The following is a 27,368-nucleotide window of genomic DNA, read 5'->3' as shown; positions in this document are numbered from 1 at the left end:
TTGTTATTGGAAATTAAGCTTTTGATCATAGTTACCCTCAGTTGTTAGAGATGTATGCAGAAGATGAGCTGATGCAGACGTACACTCAGGGGCTGTTACTGCTGCTACTGCCTGAAGCAGTACTGCTGATGTTCCTGGGACTGCAGGTGAAAAATAACATGAATAATACGTACATACATATAATGCTCACATTCTTTGAAAAGATATGTAAAGTCTTTTCACATGGAAATATGACAACTGAAAAAAATGGAATGCTTTAATTTCCATCCTTTACTAGTTAAACAGTCTACTATCACTTTTAGTAGCATCCAAGTCTAACACTTTCAAAAGTACAAAGCGATGACAATTAACATAGATCTGCAATTGGATATGATCACTGATTAGGTCCACATTGTAACCATTAGATTCAAGATATCAAAACATGGATCCCCGTTAAGTGGCATCAATATTCCAATCATGAGCTACATAGACAGTAAGTGAACAAATTAAATGAAATTAAGAAAAATCGGAAAAGACTTCGTTATAACGAAAATTCGTTATAACCGTGTTCGTTATAAGCGAATTTTGTACCATAGGCTTTAATGGTGTTAATTTTGGGACCAGAAGTTTTACTTCGTTATAACGAAATTTCGTTATAACCGTGTTCGTTGTAACGGGAGTGCACTGTACTAAGATTGCCTTGGGCAGAAAGAGAAATGTCATCATCATCGCGATTCTCATCGGTTGTCCAAAGATGCTCTGCTACTGCTTTCTCTGCTGGTAGCTGAGCTGCTGATGTTTCTGGAGCTGCAGCTGCAAAATAACATACATAATACATATATACATACAAACAAATTCAATGTTAATAGAGATGTATGAAGGTCTGTATGTACAGGAAAACTGAGATGAAACAGTTTTAAATACACGTATTGGTCTAGAATAAATCAGTAACAATGTATTCAAATTACCTATGGCAGAGAGGGGAATATCTTCATCATCACTATCGTCTACGTCATCATCTGACATCTTTTGTCCGTCAACAGGAACACTGAAGATTTGCATCACCCTCCCTTTCCACCAACCATGCTTGCCTTTCATGTGTACCAAGGAACCTCTTTTGAGTTTCCGTTATTACCTTCACCCGATATTAGGCCTACTCTATTTACCCGATATTTCCCGGTATGATGTAGCCGATATTTCCAGCATTGCCTTGCTATTACCACCCAATATTACTGTATTTACCCGATATCACTCCATTTAGCCAATATTCCCCAGTACGATGTTAACAATATTTCCTGCACTGTCATGTTATTACCACCCTATATTACCCCATTTGCCCAATATTTCCCGTTGAGATGTAACCGACGTTTCCGGCATTGCCACGTTTTTACCACCTGATATTACTGCATTTACCAATAACTCCCCAGTAAGATGTAACCGATATCTCCAGCATTTTCATGATGTTACCACCCGATATTACTCAATTGACCAGACATTATTACCCAGGTTATACCACGAAATAACGTTGTTTTTACCACCTTACTGGAAATGTTGGTTACATAATACCAGTAATATCGGGTGAATGGAGTAATATCAGGTGCGGGTAATAACGGGGAAATATTGGTCTACTATTTCCCCGTTACTACCCACTGGTGTTACCGTGGTTTCCGCGTCATCACCACCCAAAATTACCCCACTTACCCAATATTACCCGGTATGTGTAACCGATATTTCCAGCATTTTCATGATATTACTACCTGATATTACTCTATTTACCTACACATAATGTCACGTGGGGGCGCTGTGGCATAGTGGATAAGACTCTCGACTCCCAGTCTGAGGACCCGAGTTCGATTCCCGCCCAGTGCTTAGACTCAGAAATTCTCATTTTCAGGCTGACATGAGATCGCAAGAGGCCATAATTATGACTAGGTAACTGTATGACCGATCTTCGTAAGCTTGATGTCAAAAAGATGCACAAGAATTGAAGGAAAAAGTCAAGAATGTGACTTGGCGTAAAATGGAGTGTTACAAAAAATGTGTGGCAGATAATTGAGATAAATAAATTAAATATCTATTCCCTCTTTGCATAACAATTACAACATTTACACTTACCACCAAACGGCGTGTGAGAGGGTCTGCCAATTTATTATTGTTGTGTAAGAACTCCTCTTCAGTTTCCGCTGGCATGTGAAAGTCACCCTCTTCCTCCCCCTCTCCTGAGTGTTCTTCTTCTGCAGCTGTTGTCCGGATGGATGTTTCCTCCCCTTTCAGGGCTAATTCCCTTTCAAGGGAAGTCAGCTTTCCAAGAATCTGATCTAGTTTTATCAAAACTACGTCTAGTTTATCCTGAAATATAAAGGACAGATCAAAACGAAAATGTATGTTAGGTCCTGTATCAAACTAGGCCAATTTGTGGCATATAGCATTGTAATGCGTTATTTCTATCAGCATTGTGGTGTGTTGGAATTTTAGCCCCATTCACAAAGTGTATGGAATGCTGTTACCTGTTGGCCTATTTTGATTTTTTTTTTCATTCAGATATGAGTTTTCTAACTATACCAAGCTCGTTAATACCTGTACTTTGCTGTTATTCTGAAGTTGCAAGTTTGGCACTGGCCTTGTCTGAATCATAAAGTTTAACTCAAAATAACATGTATACAGCAACCTGCAAATCAAACTCCCACTGACTTATCGTAAAAGTGAGATTTGTCTGTGTTTTCCCGATGTGATAACTATTGGCTAGGGAACCTGTCTCATGTATCCCAAAACCTGTTAGCCATCCCCCATTTGGATGAATTTTGTGACAGCTGCAGCGTGATCCCCCTAGAAGTGCAGGAGCTATGGCAAAATGAAATTGTTTTCCAAAGTTAATATCATTATCATTATTTTTTTTTCATTATTTATGTGGCCAATAAAATAGACATTCAAATCTGAATGTGTGGTTGCCCATTTGCCTTAATAGCAACGCTTAGTAGCCATCCCAAAAATGTGATTTTCACATCATGTTACATCCGAACTATGTGCCAATTTGCACATAGTTCATATTAGTTAAAAATTGGTTCTAGAATACTTTCAAAAATATTTATTTCCACACAAAAAATGTCACCCCATCACTATAGTGATGACTTCACCCGCACTATAAACGGTAGAAGTCTTTAATTTACCATAATGCACCTCTCTGCCAATTTAAAGATGATGGAAGAAGAACTGCAGGCGGTAGAGCACTTCTGAGACAATCATTTTCCTATTAAAGTGTTACCATTTTGCAAAATGACTCTCCCACATCAAAAACAATGTGGACCTCTTCACTTTACTTTCTAAGAATATTGCTTCTGTGTGCCAAATTTCAAAACGATCGGGTAAAACCAGCAGAAGTTGCAGGTTCTAGAATACTTCCACAAGAACAAGGTTACCATGGCAACGATAACACCGCAAACACGAAGAACAGACGTCCTCACCTTTCCATAATGTACCTTCATGCCAAATTTGAAGATGATCTAAGAACTGCAGTCCGTGGAACGGTCACAAGAAAATCTGAACTATTTTCACAAAAGTGTTGCCATGGCAACAATAACTACCCCACACCAAAACCAATGGGCATTGTTGCCTAACAATAATGCACCTTCATGCTAAATTTTACAATGATTTGAGAAGAACTGCAGTCAGTAGAGCGCTCACAAGAAAATCTCTGCAGCGGACGTGGCCAAATCCACTCCGACTACACTCAAAGTACTGTTCGTGTATACAATTAATATAGCAGATACCAAATTTTAAATAGCTCAAGGCTCCTTTCTTTTTTCGGCAACTGTGTGTTGTACAGTTTGAAGTTAAGATGTCAGGACAAGTGAGTTACACTCGGCAGATCGACATGAAATTTTGCTATGCCAGCTCAATGTGTAGAACTGGCAATAGGACAGTGGCTGATTAGACTGGGACACAATTCACCTACCTGAGTGTCATGTACGAGACTACCTCTGTCCATAGCACTATCGTCATGTCCCCCATCATAGGCTGTATTAGTTGCATCAGTATCAACGCTGTTCCCTGGTGATAAAATTGCAAAACAAAGTAAACTGTGGATAAGTTTGATCCAACAGGACTGATCGATTTTGTAAGACTTTAGTAATAATCTGCCTTGTGCCAAGATGACGATACGTATACATGGATTGATCTCCAACCACACGTTCGGGAGAACACAGAGCATGGAATAAAGTCGTCGCCTCAATGGAAAAAGGGGTTAACGCATCCGAGCTACGCGGGGCTGCGCGAAAAAAGTTTTCGAGATAATCGACTTTAAAGGTTTTTTGGCTTCAAAATTGGGTTTAATCAAGGTTGATTCCTTCATTTCTTATATATAGTGTACATTAACGATTAATTACTTTACAAGCGTACTTTCAGCGATAATCCTCATTAAATCTTTGAGTAATTACAATTTTTCCATTAGTAACCTTAATACAGCCATATCTTCGCGTGCTTTTGAATGGCAAAAAGGGGTTAACGCTAAAGCGCGCGTCGATAACCCCTTCTTGCCATTTAACATCGCACGAACTGACGGTGTTGAAAGGGTACTGTCACTCCATAACATGTGTGCATTAAGTTTGTCTGTACCCAATAGTGATTTTAACGTAACTGCTAGGCTTTATCAGTCGTGTCTTTTATATACTGTAGTGGGGCCTTATCCCCATTTTATTACTGGAAAATTCTAAATTATAGGATTCAATATATTGTATTTGTGAGAAATGCATTAACCCCATGCATACCAGACCACATTCCTAAGAGGACATCAATCGCTTTTTAGTATTAAAATTAGCAACATAAATTTCTTCATTTCTAAGTCAATTCTATGAAAATGTATGCTTTGTGTATACAATATGGCATAAAAACATGTGGCAATCCTTTCCAATCGAAAAAGTTGCCAATTTGCACCTACAACAGTGTATAGAATTATGTTGCCAATTTAAGGATTTGCAGCTTATTTTGCCTTTAGATAATTCCTGCAAGCTACTTCAACATATTTTGCCCGTGACAAAAGGGGATAATATTTTGCAGCATTGGTTATTTCATTTGGTACATAATTCATAATTTTTAAAGAAAAAAATAATCAAGAGTTACGCATAGATAATACATGTATATTGTACGAGAAAATTTTGAATGTGGTCTGGTACTAAGCACAGAGATAGTTTTGGGAATGAAAAACAGAAAATAAAATAGAACTTGCTCTTTATATCTTAAGACATTCTCGCAAGTGTTTCTAAATAATTTTCACGCTTTGAACAAATATTAGACTAACGATTTATTCATAGTTACACCTTGTAAACTATAGCTGATAATGTGCATGTATTCATTCGAATGCCCTCGAGACCATTCTTAAATAACTCACATAAATTATTTAGAAATTAATGAAGAAATTTAGAGCAATTACTACTGCTCAATGACTTGGCATAATGATCAAATCATTATTAATACTACAATTTTTTGAGAAGTATTTTTCAAAGGTTTTCAGATTTATCAACGCTATCTTTGTGCTTTAATGGTCTAATGTAGCTGACCAATGAAATACCAACAATGAAATCAAATCAAACACCATGTATGTTCAAATGAGTTTATTATATATATATATATACAGCCAATTAACATTTAAATTGCGGCATCGGTCTACCTGACATGACACTTTTAAGCTATATATTCAAAATTTGAAGTCGATAAGTCACGCGAAATTCAAATAATACACATAAACAATACATGATTGATAGTTCTTGCTCAGACAATTGACATGTTTATTTGTTGAAATAATAGGTTTCTGCGTATAATTTGAAAAAAAAAAACAAATGTTGAACATATTATTCATTATTGTAGAAGATATTTTGGAAAATATTGTAATAATATGGTAAAAATAAGGACTTCACACATCATTACATAATTACAAATAGGGACTGTAATACAGACTGATATTTGTTTCGAGGTATGAAAAAAGGTCGTTTGAAATTTAACGGCATAATGTTTTGCGTGTATACATCAAGATTCCAAACGTGAAAGCTTCAGATTGTCTAAAATTACATTTTAATCAACTTACGATGTTGCATAGCTATTCAAGGAACGAACCATCTTTAAGGCAGTTAATACAATTAAATTCATTTTATTTATTTTCTCAAAGTTACCTCATTTTTCCACAAAATGACCTCTGTGACCTTTGACCTTTAACCCAATGACCCCAAAATCGAACCAAAGTATTATTCCCCCCCCCCCCCCATATACCCTCATACTAAGTTTGATGTCAAACCATCACGGTTCTTGAGAGATTGAAAAAAACAAAATGGGACGGACATACGCACGGATGGACGACCCGAAAACATAACGCCTGCGGCCACTTCGTTGGCGGAGGCATAAAATATGAAACAATGCTAAATATCAAAATATTATTCACTTTCTTGTTCATGCTGTGCAGATATAGTTACGAAAGTGAAATCGACAATTAGATTAATACATTTCGAATAATACACAGTGTTGCATCTATGCAGGACTTGTGATGACATTCTGCCAGGTATATACTCGCGTCTCTAACTATGATACTTTTTCAAAACTTGTTGACATTTTTTTACTGTTCTTGCCTTTATTTACATTAATATGAATTCATGCTCTCCTTGCTGTCATTGCATCGCAGAATATCCAAATGCTAATCACAATTATTAGTTATGTTGTGAAAGTAGTCTAAGAAAGTGAAATCGTGGCATTTCAAATTGCAACTTAGAAATCAATTTTCAAACAACACATTTGTAATTTTGCAGGGCATGTCACATTCTTCCAATACTTACATTTCAAAAAATAAAGATAATGGTGTAAATTAAGCATAAATTTTCTTCACTTTGGGCGAAAAACCCCAAATCTCATCAAGTTCATCGGAATATTTTGAAATACAAGAAGACATGTATTCAAATTTCCCAAGGTTTGAGGATTTGCAGATTCGATTCAATTCGTTTTGTAATTTATTATGATACAATTGTCACACAAGCACACATTATACCAGGTATTTCTGTAATTATTGTTAGTGTCCTTATTTGCACTTAATTTTGAATATTTCGAATTACCAATGGAAAAACAGAATTCCTAGAATACATTTTAATTTATCCAAAAATGTGTACATACTTACTGTATTTTCTAAGTACAGGCCTACGTGTTCAATCTAAGTAATGTCCAAGTCCAAGTCATTGCATTCTCCCTTCAATGTGGTGCCCTAGTTGGGCAAAACGAAGTAAGCGACAAAAGTGATACTCCTTGTAATGACCAAAATGTGTCTCAAATTTGCAAGGGCATCAATGGAATATCACAATGTATAACCTATTATATCTCTGAGCAAGGTGAGTGTTTGTGCATTAAATTTGACTTGGAAGAAGAGCACATTAGGTGTAATATAAAAACGTCAATTACTCAAATTTGGATGGTATGTCTCTTGATTCCTTTTACCAAAGTAAGGCAGTATGAAATCTAAAGTTCCATTCCATATGCTAATAGGCTCTAATGCAGACATCAGGTTGGCTCATGTTATATACTGTATGTGTATCTCCGCCTTAAAGTTAGAAAGTCCTTTTGCAGACTTCCCTAAATACACCAAACACTGTATACAACTAATGATACTAGTATTTGGATCATGTCTGTGAAATGTCAAAGTCGCAAGATGTGTAGAATTCAAACGATGCACAAGAGTACTACAGCTGTATATGTATTTGTACTGTCGTCTGTGTTCAAGCCACAACAGTAGGCCTACAATATGATTCACTGTTCGGATGTTTGATGCATGTGTCCATCATTTTCCTCCTCCTCGGATTCATCACTCTGAGACTGTTGTACCTCTGTCGTGAGGTTTTCATAGTAGCTGTGATACATCGATGGGATAATGTTGTCCTTGCACAAACTAAGCAAATCTTGCTTCTTTTCCCTTGAGAGGGCGAGATGTTGCTTGTACAACAGAGGCAGACGCATGTCATTTCTTCGACTTGAGCCCGAGACGCGAACTTCTACGAAGTCTTCGTTGAAATCATACTTTATTTTGATGACAGAGGGGTCTGTCCTCTGTACGCGGATCTGACGAATTTTCAACCAGTTGACGGGATTGCCAGCCCTGTCCTTCTTCATGTACTTCACACAGGGTGTTGTCAACTGACGCAGATCAAGGAAGTCCTCTTTCGTCATGTGGGTAACTTCATACCGATTCCTGTTCCTTGCTGTTTGAATAACTGGTATCCACTGGTCGGGGTGATGGATTGTCACTCCCCTTTTGTTCCTTTCGATGCAGGAATGCATCGCGTCACATTCCATTTGAGTATGTCCGCTGATCAAGAATTTATGGTCAATGATGGCAACATTAGTGTGCAGAACTGCATATAGCAAAGTGCAAGCTATAATTCTGTTCCGATTTTGGCCTCCACAGCAGTCAGAAAAGAAACTTATGTGTGTGGTATCAGGATCAAGTGACTGCATGAACTTTAAGAGGCATGAGCCAATCTCACATGCTCCCCGCTTCGCTGTAGTCTCATGCCAGACAAAGCAATTTCCACATGCAGTAGCCTGGTTGTATACAGTGAAATTATACGTAGACATTTTCCGCTTGTAATAGAACGAAGATGTCTGGCCATAGGGTGTAGTCAAGACCTGCTGAAGATCAAAAGTAAAGGAGCTAAAGATTGGATCGATCTTTGCTCGTTCCTTGTCTCTTTGTTTCTCTTCTCTTGCACTTTCCTTTTCAGCAATGTGTTTCTTGTAGTTCTGCTCTTTAACTTCCCTTTCTTCCGGAGTTGAATTATTGAATGAAGCACATGTGTTACATTCATCTTTCTTCGGATGATGAAATCCCAAATTATATTGGGAATTGAAAATGTTTCTATACACTGCGAAGGAAACTGGTTTCGATACAGACGATTCGTACATTGCGTACATCTTGGAAACGCTTAAAGAAGGGTCCAGATATTTCCTTTTTGAAGACGCACGACAGTAATGTGATTCAACAACAGGAAATGAATCAATGTGTTCACATACTTTTTTAACATCTTCTTCTGAAGTTTTGTTCACTGACGGTAACTTCCCCCTCCTGTCTTCTCGTGCAAACGGGCCTTCATACTTCTTCAATGTATACTCAATAAGCTTGGAACCAATTCCCAAAGTACTGAGAAAGAAATGTTTGCACACTCGTTCCCTTTGTGATGTGAGCGGGAGATGGTATTTGTACATGTGACGCACTCGCTTCTGACTTTTTCTCTTTTTTCTAGGTATTGCTTTGGACCGAGAAATATGGTGATGAATAAAATCTCGCTGACGGGTGTAGGAGCCCGTTTTCCAGTAATCCTCGAACAATGTTTTCCTGTCTTCATCAGAGAACTTAGAGAAGCACTTATGGGGACATTTTGTGTTACACTTCTTTCCTATCTTTCTGGCAGGGATTGTTTTATTACGTACAACATATTCCTCTCCCCGATTACGTTTTCTTGACTGCTGTCTTTTCTTCCATTCTTCTGGATTCCGTTTTCTCTTCCTCCCACGTTTCTGAAATAGAAAATAACACATGATTAACTCTTTCTTTCTCCTTGCTACAAGTAGCACACAGAATGTAAAAAGGAAATTTGTTTCATAAGTTTATTGTAAAAAAGTGGGAATATACTGAAGGTTCAAAAATAATCCACAGAAACATGTCAATATGCAAGTGAAAAGTCAATATTAGATATGGGCCATGTTTCGTGAATACAAAGGTACTGTCCTACACTGAACCGTTTAGCGTCTAAAAACGTATGCGTTTTTCAGCGAGTTTACAGACGTAAATTAGAGGTCGAAAAAACGGCACGAGGCAGTTCTCATATTAGTTTCCCTAAAATTCTGCAACAGTAAGTAATAATGATAATAATGATTGATGAGATTTGTAATGCGGCAAATCCACTCTGTAGAATGCTCCACGCGAAAATAGAAGAGTAAGATAGAAAGTAAATTATTAATACAAGGCATGGGTAATCAAAAGGTAGCATTAAAGAAGTGAGTTTTAAACTACTTTTAAAGGACTCTGATGAAGAGCAAAGTTTATCTAACTAAAAGGAGATTATTCCATACAGTGGAACCAGTCTGATCCTTGTGTGCCCCAAGTTGTAGCGAATTTTGGAATTTAGAATTTAGAAACTAAATTTCTGGCGCGTTTGCAATGGACTTGATTGTAAGCTATTGCAAGTCTGTAATTGAACTACAGTACATAACCCGTGTATGAAGAGCCAATCACACTTTCCGAAATAAGCAGTTACTAAGTGTAGATAATGATTTGACAGAGATTTTTGTTGTTGAAATACTGCTCATATTATCATAATTCATGACACCTTTTATATCATATAATCACCTCAGACTGACTGTCTTGAACCTCGTGCATGTTATCTTCATGTTGGGTATGCTGACCCTCTTGATGCTCGAGGGAGTCACGGTCACCTTGATCTTGCTCCGTCTCATTTATTTCATCCTTCGAGTGATATATGGAGACAAGAAGCCAATGTAAGAGCATTATCTGAATATCTAACTGGACTCAGTAAAACAAAAAGAAACAGAGAATACAAAAAGGGGGTTAAATTTTTAGCAAAGTTTTCATTAGCCTTTCAAAAGCTTTGAAGGTGCCTGTGATGACATGTTAATAGTTTTAACTGAAAGCCCATGCTGTCTTCAGGGAACTATGTTATAAATTCACAAATCTATGAATTAAGAATAAAAAATATCGCTTTTATTCAAAACACGGGAAGAGGCTGCTATCGTTCTGCCTGGCTAAATTTGAAGGAGCTTAGTCAATTGCCGTTATGCCATCAGGAGAAATAAGCAAAATGCTAGTACAAGCACAATTGATATGATTGTTTTAATAAGTTTGTGATTTAGAGGACTTATTGATAAGGAGAGCCTTAAAGACATTATGTCCCTTTTGCATTGAATTTGTGTATACAATTGGTGTAAAACAATAAGGTATATAATGAAGAAGACACTGTTACAAAAACCTTTGTGTAGTTTTTAGACCTGTAGGGTCTTCATTTGTGAAGTACAAACTACCGTTATAATTTGAATTTATTTTTTCGAACCTCGAAAAAATATATTAGTCTCTGACACAGTCCTTTTTAATTACTTTTTACAAAATATTGAATAATGTCTTCTGTAATGTACATTATGTTCATAATGTGTTTTGTAATTTAAATTACACACAGATAACTATTATTTCAAGAAACAAAACTTCCAAGTGTCTGAGCAAGACTATCTCTCATGCACTGTTTACGTGCATTATTTGAATTTTACATGATTTAACTATTTCACATTTTGAATATACAACCTGCCCACCATGCTCTAGGGTTTACAGATGTTTGGATGGTTTTCTGCTGATCTGCAAAAAGGACGATATGTCTTTAATTGTGTGATTGCTTGTTGTCACACTGATTTATATTTGAAAGAGAAGAAAAAAATCCGTATTACCTTCTGCTGTTCAGCATCATCAAGGTTAAGTGAGACCTCCGGGTCTGGCTGCTCACGGTCGCTTCGCTCTCGCTCGAAGTCTGCATGGTTAAGTGAGACCTCCGGATCTTGCTGCTCACGGTCTCTTCGCTCTCGCTCGAAGTCTGCATGGTTAAGTGAGACCTCTGGATCTTGCTGCTCACGGTCGCTTCGCTCTCGCTCGAAGTCTGTAACATCCTACATATATATAATTATATATATATAATATATATATATATCAGAATCAAACAGAAATTTAATTCTCATAAAGAACTAAACGCAATTTTAATTATCTATAATTAGTACGAGTCACACACAATGCATCAAAACATATCTGGTTTCAATTCCGACACTATTTCCGTTTACATGTGAACGAAGTGTTGAAGATTTCTTGTTTAGTTCTTATGCTATCTGCATTAGTTTGTTCGCAAGAAGAAATCAATATTAGAAATATTAGTTCATTTCCATTGACTTAAGTTTTTGTTTGATTTTGATTACAACATAGAAACATTAGAAATAATCATATGTTGTGGTACAGTCTCTGAAGAATTAGAATAAATATTGACTGGCAATGTTTATCACATTCAAGTTCATGTATGCATGTGTATATTGAATAACGAGCTCCAAGCTTACTGTAAGTCACCATGACAATATTTTTTATGAGAAGTTCTTGAAAATAACAATAGTATGTCAAGGTCTGTCTACTATGTCAAGTATGTGAAACCTCACGCGGAATTATTGGTGAACTGTTAGTATTTAGTTTCTTTTTGATATTTTTAAATTAAAGCTTAGACTTAACGTGCTAACTCTTACCTCCCAAGCTTTGCCATCGTGACAACTGCAAGGATCCTTTGCGACAAAATGTTCATAGCAGATCAGCTTCCAACATGTCATACATTCCTGGTAAACTTCACGAGTACATCCTCTATTACAACAGAACATAGGTAGGCCCTGTTGCAGTTCATACAACGACTCAGGAAATGCTTGACTTATATCCAAGAAAGTACCTAAAATGGAAAACAAGTTAACACTCGTTGCCGAATTCCAATCACTTTAACTTTTCATTTATATTTCCATTCAATTGATCAAATGCCTCTTTTTAGTAAAACAACTAATTACTTTGAATGATTCCAAACACATTATCAAATGTCAGTTGCCTTATTGCTCACTTGTGTTTTAAGGGGGCGTGGCTCATTTCCATTTTGGAGATGGCTTACTTCAAGTCTTCGACAACAGATTCATTTTCATGTTTTCACACTAATGAAATTATAACCTCTTCGCCCGATATGTTAGAGAGGACTTGTATGTTGTTTTATCTTACACTTTCAAATCAATATTCCCTTATGACCATGAATTAGGTAATTACGTAGAATGTGACAGCCAACATTGTTTTAACTAACTGTTACCAACTCATGGCTTAAGTAATACATAAAATTATATTTCACACAAATAATACCCCACCGTCGTTACCAAGAAAAATGGGGTAGCACTGGAAAATGACATATGCCACTTATTCATATTAATTCACTTCCAAAATTTTAATAAGATTTTGTTGTTGATATTATAACCATGTGATATTTATTTAACTGTAAGAACGTATACATGAATTCTGTATCGTGTCTGCTTTGCTATCCTGCTCCTTAATTCAGTTTCCGGACTGCATACAATAATAATTTTATTTCACTAGGGTTTGCAGACTTGACATCGAATGGATGGTCATAAATGGAATCTAACAAAATTGTAGATGAATTACCCGAACTTGTGTCGATTTTGTTTTCTTTTAAGACACATACTGTCATACAGTCCCATTTGTAAATGCAATAATATATAATTTCTATTCAAGCAACCTGACCAGTTAAATTCAAGCCATTTACATTTCTCTAATTCCCATAAACTCTGGCACATGCCCATAAAACGGCTGTGCGTTCTGCCAATAATAATTTCTTATCATATATATCCACTATTGATCTTTCATTCAGGCTATTCGCAAAGTATATGTTGGTTGACAATTCTTAATCTTAATTGAGTACCTTTTGGGGTCAATTCTGGTAGAGATGACTCATCTCCACCATCCTCGTCATTAGTATCTGTTCCCACCGCTTCCTCAATAGAGTCTCCAGAAAATTGCATGGGCTCAGTGGCCTGGTAAATGTGGTCCATTCCTTTAAAAAAATGTTACAGAAAACTCTAGCATTTAGTTCATGTTTCCTTTTCAACAAATTATGATAAAAGCAATTGGATAGGTTTCACGAAGTGCTAGCAATTTGTTATCATACGCACTGCTGCTAATTAAGGGGCTTTCACAATCGGTCATGTGATCGCTTGCGATTGCTTGCGATCCTGTACAAAGTATACTATCAAGAAATAATGGCAATAGCGATCGCACAACCAATTGTGAAAGCCCCTTTCCCCAGACAAAAGGGGTAGCCATCGAAAAATTACATGTGCCACTTATTTCCTTTCATTGTCTTTCAAAATGTGAACAATATTTTGTTGGTGATATCATAACCATGTGATATTTATTCCAACTGTAAGAACGTATACATGAATTCTTTATCGTGTCTGCTTGGCTATCTTGCTCCTTAATTCAGTTTCCAGACTCCATACAATAATCACATTTATATCACTAGGGTTTGCAGATTTGACATCGAATGGATCATCATAAATGGAATCTAACAAAATTGTAGATGAATTACCCGAACTTGTGTCAATTATATTTTCTTGTCAAGACATATACTGTCATACAGGCCTATTTGTAAATGAAATAGATATATAATTTCTATTCAAGCAGCATGACAAGTTGAATTCAAGCCATTTACATTTATCTAATTCCCGGAACTCTGGCATATGCTTGTGAAACGGTTGTGCTTCTGTCAATAATAATTTCTGAACATCGTATATCCACTCTTAATCTCTCATTCAGGCTATTCGCAAGTTATATGTTGGTTAACATTTCTTAATCTTAATTGAGTACCTTTTGGGGTCAATTCTGGTAGAGGTGACTTATCTCCACCATCCTTGTCATTGGCTGTTCCCACTGATTTCTCAATTGAGTCTTCAGAAAGTTGCATGGGCTCAGTGGCCTGGTTAATGTCATCCATTCCTTAAAAAAAAATGTTACAGAAAACTCTAGCATTTAGTTCATGTTTCCTCTTAAGTATATTATAATACAAGCAATTGGATAGGTTTGACCAAGTGCTAGTCATTTGTTATCTATTATAATTATGTCACAGGAAGACTTTAGAATACGCAGTAGAATACTATAATGAACCTGTCCCTAAAAGTATTTTAAATAATGCAGATAAATTCTCACGCTCATTTAAATTTATGTGTGTGCTAATTTATATTTATATAAACACACTTTGTTCAGTCAATTCTGCCAAGGACAGCTCGTCAGCATTACGGTAGTTGGTTATGTTCATTTTTATCATATTTCATTGACCAGAATGACTCAAATCCAGACCTGCACTTTGTTGTGATCAACATCCATGGACGAATTAAGCTAGGCAATTACAAATTGGTATAGTGCAATGTGTTTTAATTTTTATTTTAAATTTTCCTTTCCATACCTGGCTTAATCAATTCTGCTAGGGGCAAGTCGTCGTCGTCGTCACCACTGTCGTCTTTGTCACTACCATGTTGTCTGGGCTGGGTTATGTGGTTCTTTCCTGAAAGAGTATGCAACAAATCACTCGAAAACAATGGCAACTTTTAGAATGTTTTCTTCCAGCAAATCATAATACAAGCAGTTCGATAGGTTTGACCAAGCTCTAGTCTTTTATCATAATTATGCTCAGGAAGACTTTAGAATACGCAGTAGAATACTATAATGAACCTGTCCCTAAAAGTATTTTAAATAATGCAGATAAATTCTCACGTTCATTTAAATTTATGTGTGTGCTAATTTATATTTATATAAACACACTTTGTTCAGTCAATTCTGCCAAGGGCAGCTCGTCAGCATTACGGTAGTTGGTTATGTTCATTTTTATCATATTTCATTGACCAGAATGACTCAAATCCAGACCTGCACTTTGTTGTGATCAACATCCATGGAAGATTTAAGCTAGGCAATTACAAATTGGTAAAGTGCAATGTGTTTTAATTTTTATTTCAAATTTTCCTTTCCATACCTGGCTTAATCAATTCTGCTAGGGGCAAGTCGTCGTCGTCGTCACCACTGTCGTCTTTGTCACTACCATGTTGTCTGGGCTGGGTTATGTGGTTCTTTCCTGAAAGAGTATGCAACAAATCACTCGAAAACAATGGCAATTTTTAGAATGTTTTCTTCCAGCAAATCATAATACAAGCAGTTCGATAGGTTTGACCAAGCTCTAGTCCTTTATCATAATTATGCTCTGGAAGAACTTCAGAATATGCAGTCAAAATAGTATAATGAACTTGTCCCTGATGTTAATGGAATTGAATATCTGTCAATGATTTTTTTTTTTTTTTTTTTTTTTTTAAAGAGGGAAATTACAAGCACGTTACTCTCTACCACTTTACCGTAGCTGTTTTTTTTTTCTGTATATACCTGGCTTGATCAATACTGCTAGGGGCAAGTCATCGTTGTCGTCACTGCTGTCGTCTTTGTCACCACGATGAAGCACTGATTCATTCTTGGCATCGGTAGTAGAAAGTTCCTTAAGTGGGCCTTCGAAAAGTTGTCTGGGCTGGGCTGTGTGGTTCATTTCTGAAAGAGTATATCAGAAGAGAAGTGTGTAAATAAATATTGGCAGAGTAGCACAACGTTAACCAAGGTACACAGACCATACGTGTTCTAATTGTTCAGGAAATTATTGCACTCGGTCCTTACACATGTTATTGTTTGAACTATACAATTCTGGTTTTAACAATCAACTTTTTTGGATTCTTATTAAATTTCTTGTTCTACCATTTCAAATCTTATCTTTACTTAACACTGGCCGATGACTTTTGTTTTGAACATATTAATTGTAATACTCACTTTACTCTCCTTATCAAGCTGTGACAACATCTCAGTCTCAGCTAGTTGTATTTCAAATTATTACAATCACATCAACACACCGAAGGTGACTGAGATTAGTTCCATTAATATTGAATCCTTTGTTTTCGTTATCCTATCATTTTAAAGAAATACATTGGTTGATATGGGATGCCCCAATACAATCTCGCACAAATCATTACAAACCTTGTTGGGTTGAATTAGCACGAGGAGACTCCTCTTCTTTTTCGATGTAGGAGCTGGTACTTGGGGCTTCATCATCACTGCAGTCATCATCATAAATTTCCTCAGTGTCTATAATTGTCGCCTTCCAGATGTCCTTCCTCCTTTTACCACATTTCATTGCTATTGTATTCCCTGGTAGAGGAAGTCCGATACATTTCACCTCACTCAGTTTGACGACATTGCGGGATTTATCTCTTTTCCATTCCACATACATCAAGAGGTCAGTTTCAGGTCCAGGGTGAACACCACTGTCACCACTGACGTCTTTGTCACTACCATGTTGTCTGGGCTGGGTTATGTGGTTCTTTCCTGAAAGAGTATGCAACAAATCACTCGAAAACAATGACAATTTTTAGAATGTTTTCTTCCAGCAAATCATAACACAAGCAGTTCGATAGGTTTGACCAAGCTCTAGTCCTTTATCATAATTATGCTCTGGAAGAACTTCAGAATATGCAGTCAAAATAGTATAATGAACTTGTCCCTGATAATGTAGAGTTGTAAAAATGGAATTGAATATCCGTCAATGATTTTTTTTTTTTTTTAAAGAGGGAAATTACAAGCACGTTACTCTCTACCACTTTACCGTAGCTGGGTTTTTTTTCTGTATATACCTGGCTTGATCAATACTGCTAGGGGCAAGTCATCGTTGTCGTCACTGCTGTCGTCTTTGTCACCACGATGAAGCACTGATTCATTCTTGGCATCGGTAGTAGAAAGTTCCTTAAGTGGGCCTTCGAAAAGTTGTCTGGGCTGGGCTGTGTGGTTCATTTCTGAAAGAGTATATCAGAAGAGAAGTGTGTAAATAAATATTGGCAGAGTAGCACAACGTTAACCAAGGTACACAGACCATACGTGTTCTAATTGTTCAGGAAATTATTGCACTCGGTCCTTACACATGTTATTGTTCGAACTATACAATTCTGGTTTTAACAATCAACTTTTTTGGATTCTTATTAAATTTCTTGTTCTACCATTTCAAATCTTATTTTTACTTAACACTGGCCGATGACTTTTGTTTTGAACATATTAATTGTAATACTCACTTTACTCTCCTTATCAAGCTGTGACAACATCTCAGTCTCAGCTAGTTGTATTTCAAATTATTACAATCACATCAACACACCGAAGGTGACTGAGATTAGTTCCATTAATATTGAATCCTTTGTTTTCGTTATCCTATCATTTTAAAGAAATACATTGGTTGATATGGGATGCCCCAATACAATCTCGCACAAATCATTACAAACCTTGTTGGGTTGAATTAGCACGAGGAGACTCCTCTTCTTTTTCGATGTAGGAGCTGGTACTTGGGGCTTCATCATCACTGCAGTCATCATCATAAATTTCCTCAGTGTCTATAATTGTCGCCTTCCAGATGTCCTTCCTCCTTTTACCACATTTCATTTCTATTGTATTCCCTGGTAGAGGAAGTCCGATACATTTCACCTCACTCAGTTTGACGACATTGCGGGATTTATCTCTTTTCCATTCCACATACATCAAGAGGTCAGTTTCAGGTCCAGGGTGAACACCACTGTCACCACTGACGTCTTTGTCACTACCATGTTGTCTGGGCTGGGTTATGTGGTTCTTTCCTGAAAGAGTATGCAACAAATCACTAAAAACACACAGGCAATTTTTAGAATGTTTTGTTTCAGCAAATTATAATACAAGCAGTTCGACAGGTTTGACCAAGCTCTAGTCCTTTATTTTAATCATGCTCAGGAAGACTTTAGAATATGCAGTAATAATGGTATAATGAACTTGTCCCTGATAATGTAGATTAAATGAACTTTCAATTTCACGCTCACTTATCTCTACATAAGTGCTAATTTATGTATATTACACACCCTGTTTAGTAAATTCTACCAAAGGGCAACTCATCAGCATTACGGAAGTTGGCTATGTTTATTTAGACATTAAATTTTAATTGACGAGATCGACTCCAATCCTGCAATTCGTTGTAATCAACATACCTTGAAGAATTAAGCTAGGTAATTTAAAAATGGAATTGCATATCTGTCAATGATTTTTTTTTTTTTTTTAAGAGGGAATTTACAAACACGTTACTCTCTACCACTTTACCGTAGCTGGGGTTTTTTCTGTATATACCTGGCTTAATCAATACTGCTAGGGGCAAGTCATCGTCGTCGTCACTGCTGTCGTCTTTGTCACCACGATGAAGCACTGATTCATTCTTGGCATCGGTAGTACAAGGTTCCCTAAGTGGGCCTTCGAAAAGTTGGCTGGGCTGGGCTGTGTGGTTCATTTCTGAAAGAATATGCAATAAATCACTAAAAACACTGGCAATATTTAGAATGTTTTCTCTCAGCAAGTTATAATACAAGCAGTTTGATAGGTTTCACCAAGCTCTAGTCCTTTATTATAATTATGCTCAGGCAGACTTGAGAATGTGCAAGTAAAAATAGCGGGATTTATTACTTTTCCATTCAACATACATCAACAAGTCAGTTTCAGGTCCAGGGTGAACTGGAGGAGTGAAACATACAAGTATTTGAGTACTTTTAGAGTACGGTAATTGGGTTAATAGTTTCTGCCAAACTTCATTTCAGTTATTTGCTCTAAAATTAATAGATATTAATCTGCATTCATGCCAAGGAATAAACACATAGATATTCCGTTTAACTTTAAATTACATTTAGCCACTTAGCTGCATACTAAAGTACATCACAAATGTTATAAATATTACAAAATTATTACAAATTAAAAGACGGAGCGAATAGCATTCTTATACATCATGACATGGAAATGTCATATAACATTCCCCTCCCCTAACATTTGAAATTGAATATATCCGGCAACAAACGATGGATCAATTTTAAATGGCATTTTCACCCTTACCATCAGACTTGTTCTCCAGAGGCCCTTCCATGCTGACGTCTATATGATTGTACTGTGAGGCTTCCAGTAACAGTTAAATGGTGTCCTAAAATGATTTAAGAGGATACAGATACAGAAGATTTACATATATTTGATATTTTATATGGAATTCACGAGCCCACTGTAAATCTGAAAATGGTATAGATCTAAGGGTTGTCCAAAAGGTCAAGTAAAGAGGGTAGTTTTCAGGGCAGCTGGACATGTCATGTACGCAACGTGAATACTGAAAACGGTATGAAATTCAGTCATAATGGCTGTCCAAAAAATTGTATATTTTTGTGCTGTTACGTACTTACGGTCCACTCCAGTGTCATTTTTTGTTTTGTTAAATGCAAATGGACAAATGGATGGGTTTACGCAATGCAAATGACGTTTTTTTAGAAAAATAGAATGGTGTTCCACGTCTAGATAGAGATCTAGACAAACTCAAACTACAGTAGATCTAAAGACTTAGCATATTATTGAGGTAGTGGCTATTCTTGCGACGAGTCATCGCTCGCACAGCCACTGACTTAGCCACAGTCGGTATTTTGTGTATCGCGAGATAGCTAGCGATAGACGAGTCTACTTGTCTAGTCTCTAGTAGAGGCATAGATCAATCTACTCGTGAAATAGGCCCCATCACTACAAATACATATGATATGGGACCTTACATGCTGATCGATCATAACTCTCTATATCAAATTACTGATCGCGCTCAGAACCAACAGATGTGAATTGTACAGACTACAGCTAGGGCCTACAGGATTTATACGGCAGTGGGGCTGGTGAGCACAGTATCATAGATCTACTCGTGTTTACGACCCCACCAAACGGCGTTTGCGCGCTGTTACCACATTGGTGGGGCTGATATCCACCGTGCATCTTTTATATAACCCTAAACCTAACCTATCAATATGTCGCGATTTCCTTAACCCTCGGCCTTGAATCAGTCTCCTACATGTATATCAGGATTTCCCCAACCCTACCTAGGCCGTGAGTCTGCCTCCTTATCGCGATCTTCCTAACCCTAGGCCGTGAATCTGTCTCTTATATCGCGATGATCGATTCAAGTAATGGGGCCGGAAACACGATTTTGCCTCTCTAACGTTAGAATCTAGAAATATTACCTAACGCTAGATCTAGATTTTACACAAAATAATGAATGGGGCTGTGCGAGTGACGTGACAATGTAGGACTTAAGTTCGAAGCCGATATCGACCCTACCCGTGATCCGATCTCGCTCAAAATTTGGAAGACTGACTTGATGTTTGAGAACATTTCCTGCGAGTGTAACTTATTTAGATCTAGATCTAACCACTAGTGTTAGGTCTATCTAGAGTCGAGCCTCTAAATGTTAGGTCTAGAAATTTCGTGAAATTCTACTCGGGAGAACATATATTATGAGCATGGATACGAAACTACATTAGCGCCCAAACTAACATCTAGATCTAGGGTCTATACATATCTATACATATCTATATTCTATAATATTAAAATTATAGACCAGATCTAACTTTAGTCTCAGACTAGATTATAGTCTAGGTCTATCTAACTACTTACTAACTTAGATCTAGAGTTTCTAGATCGAGGTCCAGCAAATCTAAATTGTAAGTAATCCTATGAGAATCATGCTGCTAATTCTACAAAAAAAAAAAACCAACAGCAATTAAAATAGTGTTAACATAAAGTCGTCTAACTTAATTAGATCGGCATTATCGTGAAATAAGTCCCCAGTCCATTCACTGCCGTTTATTTCGTCAGTGCTGTTGCCCGTTACCCTCTCCCATCGACTTTGTATACGGAGCGAGCGCACGAGCGAGGTGAGTGGTGGCTGATTTCACGATTTGGCCCTTAGATCGATCTAGATCTACTAAGGTTTATCCTTACCATTTTTCCGATTCGTCTGAACTCTGACGTTCGTCGTCGATCACGGGTAGATCTACGGAGTATGAGATAGTTGACGTCCTTCAATTCAGCAGTCCAATGCAATTAATGATATCATATTGAAGTCAATTTTAATACCGGTAGACTCTGCGTACTAACCGTACCCATTATGCATACTGTACATGTACATGGCATATTGAGCATGCAGCCGATGCGCTAGCTCATCTCAGGCGGCGCGCGCGCGCGCGTCAGTACAGTTAGAACGACGATAACGCCTTTTCACTTGTCAGGACGCATTGCAAGCGAAATTACGAGAAAGCGTTATGTGGTTGTGCATGAACGATAACCCCTTTATGCTTCTCGTACCATGCTTTAGGCAAGAGAAGCGAAAGAGCGCATTCACGTTAACCCCTTTTTGCTACCACAAAGACGTGCATACGGCACGTTATCGCCTTTTTCTTTTGGGATTTTTTACAAAATTAGATCGAATTTGACATATCTGTTGATATGAAAATGTAGCTCATGCCATCTGCTTTCGAATGACAAATTTTTATTTTCTTGGAAAATTTGAGCCCGAAGGTGCGCTAACCCCTTTTTCCATTGAGCCGACGAAGTAATGTATAAATAATTCCTTGGATAGTTCAGTTCAGTTCAGTTCAGTTTTTATTTAGTTAGATTAACTGCTGTATACCGGGATTTTCAGTACGGTATCTTCCGTTCTAAAAGTGTTATTTTATTTTTTGACATCATTAGAAAGAGCATCTTCGGCAGAAGACCATGATACCAAAATTATTAAATTTGGTACTTTTTATTCTATGCCAATTTCTGTAAATACAGTCATTTTCAATTTTTTTCTGACTTATGAGATAACAATTTGGGTGCGACACGGGTTCCATACCGTGAACTGTGTAAGCTCGTTGATCCATGTCAACAAGAGATACAGCTTTCATATTGGGCGCGCACACACGCACCTACAGACACGCACATTGTTTTTTCCTGGCCCGCGCCCATTGTGAAAGCTGTATCTTTTGTTGACATTGATCACCGAGCTTACACAATATTCACCGTATGGATCGCGTGTCGCTCTCAAATTATTATCTCATAAGTCGCGAAAATCCGGCGAAATTTGAAAATGACTGCATTTTCAGAAATTGGCGTAGAATAAACAGTACTGAACAAAATTGGATGATTTTGGTATCTTTGTCTTCTGCGGAAGATGCTCTTCCTAATGATGTCAAAAATATAACACTTTTAGAACGCAAGGTACTGAAAATCCACCGTTCCGCTTTTTTGGGGACACCCGGTATAATACCCACCCTCCACATCCGAGACTTCAGGGAGTTGTTGGGTGTCATCATCCAAGTCCATTGGAACTGTGAAAATAAGTTATTTTGATACATCAAATAGTTTACTCTGCATAAGTTGACCTTCCACAAGTCCAATAATTACATTGTTCAAAGCAATCTTTCAGAAAAGAATGAGCGACAAGTTTTTTTACCTCTTGTAGGCTGAATTTCGCCCAAGTCAAACAGATTTCAGTGGTCCTAATCGATCTGACTTAGGCAGAGTTACCTGTAAATAAAGGTTTATACTTTGTTCTTAAAGCAGATATTCATTGATTTTTAAACATGACTTAATGTTCATTAAGTGAAGCTTCGAAACACAAGACAAAATCTTTTTTTTAACACAGGTAGAAACTTGTACTGATTATCATCATTATCATATTGCTAATATACATCCTGACATAGCACCAGAATAGCTCTCCGAAAACTGCTGAAATGTGTGATGTCAGTGAAAGGGCAAACAAGTTTAAGCAGACAACATCCTGTACAGAATGAACAAAACTACAGTGCATCTATTTCTCACATTGTAAGAATTCAGTGTATTAATTCACACATGTACTGATTCAACAGAAATTTCAAATGCAAACAAAGCAGATTCTGATTACTGACATATTCAGTTTGTAAGTACATAGGACAGTCACGCGGTTGATGAACAATCAAATTAACTACTAAAGAGCCGTGAATGAATGCAAGGATAAGGCACACGACAGTAGTGAATGCAGGACTGGTGTAAATGCCATGGCATCTATATTTTGTGTAGCAGCAAATTGTTCCTTATCCTTGTAACTCTTCATTTTCCATTGAAATAAACCAATGCACAGTCTGTTGAGAGGGGAAAAAATAAACATTTAAACCAATGGTAATGAACTGAGAGGATTAGCTGTAGAGAAGGCAAGGAATCAGGCAATGAAAATATGTGAGATGTCTATGGTACATCTTCTGCCGGAACCAGTATGCCCAATCATTAATGGGTCTTTCCATGGGGTTGGGGCACGAAATGTAACATAGTGGTCAAAATTTCATCATCACTTTGTTCAAATTTAATGAAGTTCTTTGAAACTATTGGTCATTATAACAATTAATTCAACAAAAAATTTAGACAACAAAGGTCATTTTAGAATCTTATGGCCAAATGTTAAAAATCATGAATACCTATGTGATGCGGACACCAAATTTGAGCTCTTGAGGGATTTTTTTTTCATGAGAATTCCAATTGAAAGAATTTAGAACATCAAAACATCAGCGATACAAGTTCATAAATGTAGCATCCTCATTAGATGAAATTTTCCCAAGTAACATCATTATTTTTCACAAAATACTGAAGTTAACCTATTAAATAGGAGAAGTACTAGTGCTCTTTATGTTCATTAACGGTCAAACTTGACTACGAAAAAGAAATCTGTCATAAATTTGCTGTAGAAACATTTTTGAATGGACCAGAATGAACATAATGCAATTATGCAAAATTAGTGTCGATCCCTGTATGTATATATATAAATATATATATATATATATATATATTATATAATATATATATGTATATATATATATATATATATAATATATATATGTATATATATATATATATATATATATATATATATATGTATCTTTGTGTGTGTGTGTGTGTGTGTGTGTGTGCGCGCGTACGTGTATATTCCACTACAATGTATTTATGTATTTGGACAAATGGTGAGCATGGTAGATGCTTGCATGTGTTTTTTCATTTTGCTTTGTATCATCAGCTATAATAGCGTTTGCCATGTGGCTGTGATAGGTCCTCAGCGATTAAAAGCTTCTCTTAGAAAATAAACAATTGTATAAAGAATAAGTGCAATAATTTTAGTGATGTATTGTAATATTAAGTGTTCTTAGAAGTGGTAAAAATCACTGTTTACAGTGTCATGAAATTCGTGCTGAATGTATAAATGTAATGTGGTCTGTTTGTGGTTTTATACATCATTTATAATACTTGTGTATTAACGTACATTTTCTATTGCAGTAGGTCTCAGAATGCGATGCACTTGACCTTATTCGATGACAGTACATTACGAAATATGTTACAACAGTATGTCTCGAGTAATCTTGTTTAAGTTGTTATCCTTCCGAATTTCTTTGAATTATCTGGAAATTCATTTTCGATTTTTTTTTTCTCGTCAATGCACAATCTGTCTCCATAACATAACGTAATTCAACCATCCGATTCAGACATGTGTCAAGCGAGTATGTAAAGTCGAATACAGTATCTCTAAGGTAACTTCAATAAAGATCACCTCATATTTCCATCTTTAGTCAGTCTGATCGTTTCTAGTATTCTTTTACAGTGTATTTTCATCTCGTGAATTGACATTCGAACCCCCCTACAAAATACAACAACCAACAACAACAACCAACAACAACAACCAACAAATAATCACACATACAAAGAAGTGTCCAGAAGTATCAATGTTTTTACATGCTTTTTTTTTTACGTTGCCGCTCTTTTTACTTCGTTCAAATTATATAGCCCCTATATATACTGCATTGTGTTTCTTTTTTGGATTGCTCTTTGCACCGTTTCCATTTTACTTTTACCAGCCAAAAACGCCATACTCATTGATACAATTTGTAGATTTGATGTTAAATCATAATTTGCAAGTGCTTTGGCATAATTTCGTTTGTATAGACTGAATGTTGATTGATACAAACAATTTTTTTTTGGCCAAGTTTAGATGTATGTATTTAATAATTGGCTAGCCTGATACAAGAGTATTATCACATTCAAATTACAATTTTCCTTTTATAATCCAATTATGTATTTCTGCATGCCGTATAGAAGTAGAGAATCCGAAATCATTTTCTTTTCCAGAAACAATACAACAATGTGTAGTTTGTTTGAAATGCGGATTATGTAACATTCATCCACTGATCTTTAATAATTGCTCTATTTTTATGTTTTGGTAGATCTAGAAAATATTGATTAAAACCGAGAAGTAATAACAGTACAGAGCCCCGTTATAAAGAGTTAATCTGGGCCACGAAAAGTACCTACAATCTTGTATGTGGAAGATCACAGTGAAACCAACCTAGTCTCTTGTATTCATATTGTGTTTGTGTGTCAGTCAGTACAAACGATGTCACATAAGAAGCACGGGGCGGTATATGTTCTGCTCATTTTCACTGACATAGTTATTACTTTCTCTCAGCGCCTACTACGGAAATGAAGCGTGTTTTCTTTTGAAGTAATCATCGATAATTAACGTGAATGAATATGTCTTGTAAATGATTACGGCTTCTGGTTAGGTGTGAAGAATTTAAACTAACTGATTTAAGATAAAAACAAAATAAAAGCAAATAAGAGCAAATGGTTCAGAGTCGCAGGAAATTCAATTTTATGATACTCAAGGCAATAACAAAGTTGAGAAAGTGATTAAATTGCGACTGAAAGACGTAAGGATATTATCATCACTCACAGAGACAGACAGACACAGAGACACCCATACACATAATTACAAATTGTATACACATACGCTTGTATATTGGTATGTAGATACATGTGTATGAGGGCTCTATGTGTGTGTGTGTGTGTGTGTGTGTGTGTGTGTGTATTTGTGTTGAAGCTTCCGTAGCTTGGTGCGCTTAGTTTTTACCTAATAAAAGATCATACCTAGTTATAATATTCAGATAATCATTGTACTTGAAATGAATGTCCAAAACAGTTAAAAACCATATGAAATGTTTATTTTATTTATTGTCGTTTGACAGTCTACTCCTTTTTCAAAGACTTAAACAACAAGGACTGTTATTGGGCATGGGGATTTCTAGTTTTTCTACTTGTAGGTGTATATCGTATGAAATATTCTTTAATACCTGTAGTATGAAATCATTTGAAACAGATGTTAGTGTAATGAAACAAAGGACATTCTCGTTGTCTCCATTTCTGCAAAACCAATCGGGATATTGGTACTTGTATTAGATATGCATATTTGAAATAAAGATCGTGTTCGCACAACACCCTAGTCACGTAGTTCATTATAGTCGCGTTATGTACAAGACAAGTGTATATATGTATATGTATATAGACACGTGCATATACATTATATATATATATATATATATATATATATATATATATAGGCCTATAATGTACACATTGAATGAAAGGAGAGATAGGTGTACGGTGTACCAAACTTGTTGAATATTACAATTATGATGAGCTTTTAATTGTCTACTCTTGAGTAGAAGATATACCATGTCCCGCAAGTTATTACAGGAGACAAAAAAAAAAAAGTGTGATTTACAGTCACGTATTACACAGTGAGCACGTTATTGAAAAAAAAAATAAAAGTGATACGCCATTATAGAATGATGTAAGGTCATTTATTCTGTGTACCCTATGATATAAATTGATACTCGTCTAATAGCCATTCTTTCAAAAGGATGCATGCAGCTCATAAACACAAAGTACATACTCTTACAGAAAGTCATTACGGTAAACCCACCGCGAGGGGAAAATATGACCAACAAATCTGTTAATGTTTCCTCCAGATGTTAGATCTTGATTGCCAGAATTTCATCACCTGAAAAGATATTCATTA

The 27,368-nt window shown here is 36.4% G+C and overlaps 2 protein-coding genes across 2 annotated transcripts; both read right to left on the bottom strand.

Annotated features, from left to right (window-relative positions):
• Nucleotides 1-9,067: 9,067 nt before the first annotated feature.
• LOC139711070 (uncharacterized) lies at nucleotides 9,068-15,155 on the bottom strand. Its single transcript, XM_071622992.1, has 6 exons — nucleotides 15,039-15,155; nucleotides 14,444-14,572; nucleotides 13,500-13,631; nucleotides 12,283-12,476; nucleotides 11,452-11,667; nucleotides 9,068-10,465 (listed from the first exon to the last, which is right to left on the bottom strand). Exons 2-6 carry the CDS (start codon nucleotides 14,568-14,570, stop codon nucleotides 10,337-10,339), a joined length of 798 nt encoding a protein of 265 aa, XP_071479093.1. The 5' UTR covers nucleotides 14,571-14,572; nucleotides 15,039-15,155; the 3' UTR covers nucleotides 9,068-10,336.
• A 2,105-nt stretch (nucleotides 15,156-17,260) lies between these two features.
• Nucleotides 17,261-20,967, bottom strand: LOC139710865 (uncharacterized). The gene is made up of 4 exons (XM_071622791.1): nucleotides 19,544-20,967; nucleotides 18,794-18,952; nucleotides 17,929-18,276; nucleotides 17,261-17,451 (listed from the first exon to the last, which is right to left on the bottom strand). Exons 1-4 carry the CDS (start codon nucleotides 19,572-19,574, stop codon nucleotides 17,261-17,263), a joined length of 729 nt encoding a protein of 242 aa, XP_071478892.1. The 5' UTR covers nucleotides 19,575-20,967.
• Nucleotides 20,968-27,368: the final 6,401 nt, after the last annotated feature.

This window comes from Diadema antillarum, unplaced genomic scaffold (genome assembly GCF_040938485.1).
Source record: "Diadema antillarum isolate AM-2024a unplaced genomic scaffold, OU_Dant_1.0 scf00000039, whole genome shotgun sequence".
NCBI lineage: Eukaryota > Metazoa > Echinodermata > Echinoidea > Diadematoida > Diadematidae > Diadema > Diadema antillarum.
This window is presented reverse-complemented; position numbering and strand designations above follow the sequence as displayed.

Coding starts and splice junctions, on each gene's coding strand:
- LOC139711070 (XM_071622992.1), bottom strand. CDS start 14,570: ATGGATGACATTAACCAGGCCACTGAGCCCATGCAACTTTCTGAAGAC. Junction 12,477..13,499: donor ACCAGAATTGACCCCAAAAG/GTACTCAATTAA, acceptor TTTCCATTTTAG/GTACTTTCTTGGATATAAGT. Junction 11,668..12,282: donor ACGATGGCAAAGCTTGGGAG/GTAAGAGTTAGC, acceptor ATATATATGTAG/GATGTTACAGACTTCGAGCG.
- LOC139710865 (XM_071622791.1), bottom strand. CDS start 19,574: ATGGAAGGGCCTCTGGAGAACAAGTCTGATG. Junction 18,277..18,793: donor AGCAGTATTGATTAAGCCAG/GTATATACAGAA, acceptor ATACTCTTTCAG/GAAAGAACCACATAACCCAG. Junction 17,452..17,928: donor TGCTAATTCAACCCAACAAG/GTTTGTAATGAT, acceptor ATACTCTTTCAG/AAATGAACCACACAGCCCAG.